The sequence below is a fragment of the Trypanosoma theileri genome (assembly GCF_002087225.1).
Source record: "Trypanosoma theileri isolate Edinburgh chromosome Unknown TM35_Tth_2_V1, whole genome shotgun sequence".
NCBI lineage: Eukaryota > Euglenozoa > Kinetoplastea > Trypanosomatida > Trypanosomatidae > Trypanosoma > Trypanosoma theileri.
The window spans coordinates 813,571-819,499 of NW_021639844.1; the positions used below are offsets into that span (position 1 = coordinate 813,571).

Sequence of the window (5,929 nt, forward strand, 5' to 3'; positions counted from 1 at the left end):
CTGGCAGATCTTCACGCACAAGAATCGAAACACCGCCTCCTTTAGAGGGGCGGGACACTCCATGATGTTGGTAACCAGCGATTGTGAAACTCGACACTTCCGCACAAGATAGTTTCGCCTCGCTTAGAAGGCAGAATGTCACATTCTCCCCAACAAGGGTTTTTTGTGGAGAGCAAGCCTCTTGACCTGGTTAAGCCCAGCTGAGTTCCACTGCATTCCTCGCAGTAAAGGACCAGGTTTTTCCTCTACACCAGACACCACTCCGAAGCAGTAACCTGGTGCGGGTGATACCGCTGATAGCACGTCAACACGTGCCCCAGGACCTTCTTGGATAAAATTCTGTCCCAGAACGACACAACTGGACCCGGTGCTTTATATCGCCGTAGCCTAAGAGCCAACGGGTCTTCCGAAAGAAAAACGTCGCTGGCTCTTGGCATCCCTCGACAAGGCAATGCCGGTCACCCCGACGCGGCGCCAAAGCCAAGCGCTTCGCAAAGGATAAAAACCAATAGAACGCCAAAATAGCAGAGGCGCAACTATTGTAGAGGCCGCCTGCTTCGACCAGAAAACTGCCACCCCACCCCGGCGCCACCAGCCGGCCAAAGTTGTGACAGAGACGGCGGCGGCGACGCCACCAGACCGGCACAACCCAAAACACCGGAACAACCCAACACCTACAAGGGTTAGCTTGTGTGCGAAAAAGTGCCCCAATACAACCGTAACGTGGCCCAGTAGAGCACGGAGGCGGGAAACGCACGGCACTCGCAAAACTGAAAATTCACCCCGGGAGGTGGGGCTGGGAAGGGCACCACGGGAGCATAATGTGTTCTATTGCGGGTATTTCGGGTACGACCATGCTTGGCCGAATGCACCGTATCCCGTCCGATTTGTGAAGTTAAGCGGCCGCAGGCCTCGTTAGTACGGCGATCAGTGTTGGCGCTGGAACCCGGGGTGCCGTACCCTCCCCATTTTTTTTTTTTTTGCCAACATCATGGGGTAGGTGCCTTGGACCTCTGATGCCAACCACGGCGCGCCTTTGGCAATGAGGGCTGTCCAATCGCGGCGCCCATCTTATCCACTTCCATCCCCCAGGGAAAAGCCAAACATGCCTCACACATTGTTGTGGTGGGGCAGGCGGTGGGGTGCCAACAAACCAAAATACCCATGAGGCAAAATGTTCTTATTATACTTGTTTTTCCTTTTCTGCATTTCCCATGGGTTTCCTTTTCACACCGCACATGGCAGCAGGGGAACGCCTTAACACATCACCATAGCAGAATTTGCCTTTATCATAGGGGAGGAAGGGCTCACCCTCTTGTTCTTTTTGTCCATGGCGTGGGCATTCAACAGCACCTTTTACTCGGTGGCACGCGGCGCCATGTCATGAGGGGAACGGGGAAGGGTCATCTTTGCGGAATACCTTTCAAACCCATCTTACCCAGCGTTAAAGTAGGGAAAGCAAAGAGTTTTCCACTATTCCCAACCCCACTCATTTTATAAGTGAAACACCCCCGGGAGCAGCCACCCCACCCCTCTTCTTCTCGTTGTTGCGCGCAAGACGCTGGCAAGTTGGCCGCCCGCCTTGGGTTGTGGAGGTTCTGTGTTCTCTCCTCCTCTCCCTTCTTGGGGTGAGGGATAAAAAAAAAGAAAAGGGCAAAACCCGACAACGAGCCTCGAGCATCACGCACGTAGACTGGTTGCCGGGTTTCATCCTTTTTTTTTCGCTCATCCTCACTCTTCTTTTTTCTCTCAAGTTCACAGTCCCTGAGCATGATATTTCAGGCCTCAAGGTTCAGCGCCTCGGGACGTGAAATACCCCTCGAGCCCCGCCGAAGCGAAGCACGCCGCTCACACACAAACCCCACAGACGACGCAGTGGAGTGGTCCAGCAACACAGAGTGTCCTTCCCACTCACAGTGCACACACAATGACAGTCTCACATGCTCATGTCAGAGAGGTACTACGGCATTCACCAAAATGTACACTAAGTCACCCACCTACAGAGAGAGGAAAAGAAAAACACAAAAAAAGAACAACAACAACAGGATACCAACAGCACACAAAGCACTCACAATACAATAATCACAGCTGCCACTCTCATCAGAGAAGCATTCACCCACACCAGCAAATCAACACACCCAAAAAGAAAAAATAAGAAAAAAAAAACAGATCCATCACGTGAAGCCGAAGCGGATCAGTCTCAGCCCACCTCCCCACAGGCTGCAGTCACTCAAGCAAGCCACACAAACACACACCACAAGAGCAGTAATATCTTCGTGGTAATGCCGTGAGTGACACCACCGAGAGAGAAGGCGAGAACAAAGAAATGTGTTTTCATTACGTGGGTGGTGTGAGTGGCAACCCAAACACACAAAGGAACACACAACAGATGGGCACACTCAAACACCTACAACCCACCAATCTTTATACCAAAATAAAAATGTAAAAAAAAAGTGTGACTGCGTGAGGCAGACACAATAATAGAGCAAAGATGTAAAGGGAAAAGAAATTCATTACTTACTGTGGCTGCGATGCCTGGACACAGTCCAATCCATCCCAAGGTAAATAGCGGAAAATCATTGTGTACTGAACGCATCGCATCCATATATATGTATTATTTATTTTTTAAAGTATTATTTATGTAAAAATACTCACTCCACAAAAATGAGCACACAAGATACACAAGGTGTATCGGAAACGCAATAGAAAAACACACAGCTGCACATAACGTGCAATGAAATTATAATAAAACACACACACACACACAAGGGAAAGCAAAATAATGAAAAAAAAACAAAAAAAAGGCCGTGATCACCATGTGAATATGTTTAGGAGGCAACAACACAATTCCCAACAGCATGTGCGTGTGTCTTTCGTACAGGGCGGGCAATGGGAATGATGCACACATGATGACAGTCCACACACACACACAAAGAGAAGGAAGGTTGGTAGTGTGCGTGTTTGTGTGTCTTGAACCTCCTGCCATTCTTCACATCTCAGTCACAGCAATTAAAACACATCGGGATTGTATACCATTCCCATGAGTAAAAGCAATAGTTAGTAACATCACGGAACACACACACATCACCAGGAGGACACAGTAAATGGCGGCAAAACAGAGCCCAAAGAATAATGCCAACAAACAAAGAAGACACTCCCCTCACAAAATGATGGTTTGTCATGTGATGAGTGCCATAGGGAGTCCAATAGATGTGTTCAGTAAAAAATTGCAAACAAGAGATTTATCGTGCTGAAAAGAAAAAGAGAAGGGCTGATATCCAACCAAAAAAAAGAACAGTGCCCTTACAATGCATCCATGTCCACGAAAACAAAGACTGTTAACTGTGCAACTGTTTCATAGGAACACCGATTAGCACACGAGAGTACAACCCAACACAAACAACAGAAGCAGCAATAAGGGACTGCAAACCAATGCAGGACTGTTGCTGCCGTCACTCTCTTGTATTGCTTTAATGGCCTTTACCGCCTCCATTTTAGTACCATTTGCAACTTCCGTGATCTCTCCTTCCTGCTTCTGCTTTTCTTCCTTCTCTCCGGTATTTTTAATCCCCGCCACTTCTTTTATAGCCTCCTTCTGTTGTGCCTTCTGCGACTCCTCTTCCCTCCTTGGCACTTCTGTTTCCATTGACGGCTGATCTTCAACTTCACTCTTTTCTTTTTCTTCAACCACCTCAACCTGTACCAGATACCGATATTTTTTTTTTGCTTCTTCTTTTGCTTTCTCCAGTTCTTCAAAAAGGGCGTCCTTTCTCTTCTCCACCGTATCATTTATTTCTTTTTTACCCCTGATGTCTACCGGATCAAATACGTGTTTCGAGGCATTTCCCAAGGACTCCATGAGGTCTTTCATTGCTTTTTTCGCGTCTTCCTTGACTCTATCGGCATAAAAAATTGAGTCGGTTACGTCCAGCGCAGAATTGAGTTGTTTTGTGAGGTCAATTAACGTTTGGTTAGCTTCACTGCTGTTACGAACTTCGGCAAGCTTCTCCACATCAACTTTCAAGCGGTCGCGTAGAGCCCCACAGGCATGTAGCAAGAGATGCACGTCAACGAGTGATACTGCCAAATCTCCAACAGCATTCATGTTTTCATGTATTTTAGCCTTTTTTCCCTTCATCCACTCATGACCTGGCTCAGATACGTTTTGTTCCCTTTTAATTTTTTCTATCTCTCCAACCATAGTCGTGATAGTCCCCAAAGCAATTTCAGCAGGCTTATACTTTTCCTCGCATAATTCCTTTTTTTCCTTTAACACAGACAGACAACCGTACACATGGGCAATGTACTCATACGCCCCTTCTACCGTGTTGTTCAACACCTGATCCTCCTTTCTTTTTTCAGTTGACTCAATGGTTGAAGAATGCTGCTCAGCATCACCACTTGCATTCGCTGCACATGCCACACACACAAAGCACTGCAAAAGTACCAACAGGTACACCACGCGGCGCAGTTGGACGGACATCGTTGTCATTATTGTCACTGTGAGTTGCTTGGATCTGTGGTAACAAGAAAAAAGAGAAAAAGGAGAAAAGTAGACGCACATGTAACATAATGAGGAAGATCAGCTACACACAAAGAGAAAAAGAGAGAACGAGAGAGCATCATAATGACAATCCAATGTAGGGTCGACAATTAGACGTCACATAGGAGGGAAACCTCACGCAGGCAATCAATCCCACCACTTCACAAAAAATACATATCCACTCCGGATTCCCGTGCGGATGTCAAAACAACACCCCCAATCACGAAAAAAAAAATCCACAAAAACAATAAAAAGAAACAGCACCATGGAAATTTACCTGCAGATCCCAGTTATACCACTCGGCAATAATATACACCGTGCCCCCTGACTATCTTTCACCGATAGCGTAACCTCATTGCACGAATGGTCGGCATCCCCCCAAAAACTGGTACAAGACCACTAAGAAGACACCAGAAAACACAGGACCCCATCTCATAGCACAGTACTCAAGCACTCCGGCATGAACGTCAAATGTTACACCGCAACCCATCAGCCATCACAACATCCACACACCAAATTCCCTGTAGTTGCATCACGGGCGCACGCAACATCGGCACCACCCGAAATCGCACATTACATTCACGACGGTGGAGATTGGGAACAATCACCATTGCATGGGATGTGAAAACACATTTGCGGGAGAAAAAGAAAGATGCACATCATCAACATTATTCGGAATGAACACACGACCCTGGGGGCCAAGACCCGGCGAAAAGTTCACCTCAACGCCGTGAACAATGTCCACGCAACCAGGCACAAGAACAAACAAAACCAAAGAACAATGTTTTCACGAACGCATAGCCGGAGAAACGTTTACAGCATACCCTCAAGACATATGCGCACACAATTCCCGTCAACCACACCCCGCAACATCACCCCCCCGATGTACATAAGAAAGGTACGATCCAACATATCCCCTTCCACCCCCCCTCCCCACCTGGGCCAGCCCACCCCATGGGAGGCAGAGGCCCAAAGCCAGAGCGCAACGCGCGGTGCCGCAAACAAAAGCGCAAACACCACCAGTACATGTAGAAAACACAAATCACGACGGCAAAAACCAGATGGCGCGCCTGGCACCCCCCAAAAAAAATACAGGGGTGGGGGTCCGACCCCGCCACACGGACAAGTCCGGGACGGCCCGGGACACCACCCAACCCCACCAAGGCGGAGCAGCACAACGACACAGAGGATACGAACATCGTTGTCATGATTGTCGCTGTGAGTTGCTTGGGTCTGTGGTAACAAGGAAGAAGAGGAAAAGGAGAAAAGTAGACGCACATTTAACACACACGGTAGAAAAAGAGTATAGCCTACCAAGCCATACCAACAGCAGGTGTAAACACGCTGACAACACATGAAAATATTCAGCCGCATAAATGGCAGTGT

The 5,929-nt window shown here is 47.9% G+C and overlaps 3 protein-coding genes across 3 annotated transcripts; 2 read left to right on the forward strand and 1 right to left on the reverse strand.

Annotated features, from left to right (window-relative positions):
* Positions 1 to 1,164: 1,164 nt before the first annotated feature.
* TM35_000023980 (uncharacterized protein) lies at positions 1,165 to 1,500 on the forward strand (the record flags this gene model as incomplete). The annotated part of the gene is made up of 1 exon (XM_029021716.1): positions 1,165 to 1,500. The coding sequence occupies one exon, from the start codon at positions 1,165 to 1,167 to the stop codon at positions 1,498 to 1,500; it is 336 nt and encodes a 111-aa protein (XP_028887138.1).
* A 270-nt stretch (positions 1,501 to 1,770) lies between these two features.
* Positions 1,771 to 2,082, forward strand: TM35_000023990 (uncharacterized protein; the record flags this gene model as incomplete). Its single annotated transcript, XM_029021717.1, has 1 exon — positions 1,771 to 2,082. One exon carries the CDS (start codon positions 1,771 to 1,773, stop codon positions 2,080 to 2,082), a length of 312 nt encoding a protein of 103 aa, XP_028887139.1.
* Positions 2,083 to 3,370: 1,288 nt separating this feature from the next.
* On the reverse strand, positions 3,371 to 4,492 carry TM35_000024000 (uncharacterized protein; the record flags this gene model as incomplete). The annotated part of the gene is made up of 1 exon (XM_029021718.1): positions 3,371 to 4,492. The coding sequence occupies one exon, from the start codon at positions 4,490 to 4,492 to the stop codon at positions 3,371 to 3,373; it is 1,122 nt and encodes a 373-aa protein (XP_028887140.1).
* Between the last annotated feature and the right edge of the window lie 1,437 nt (positions 4,493 to 5,929).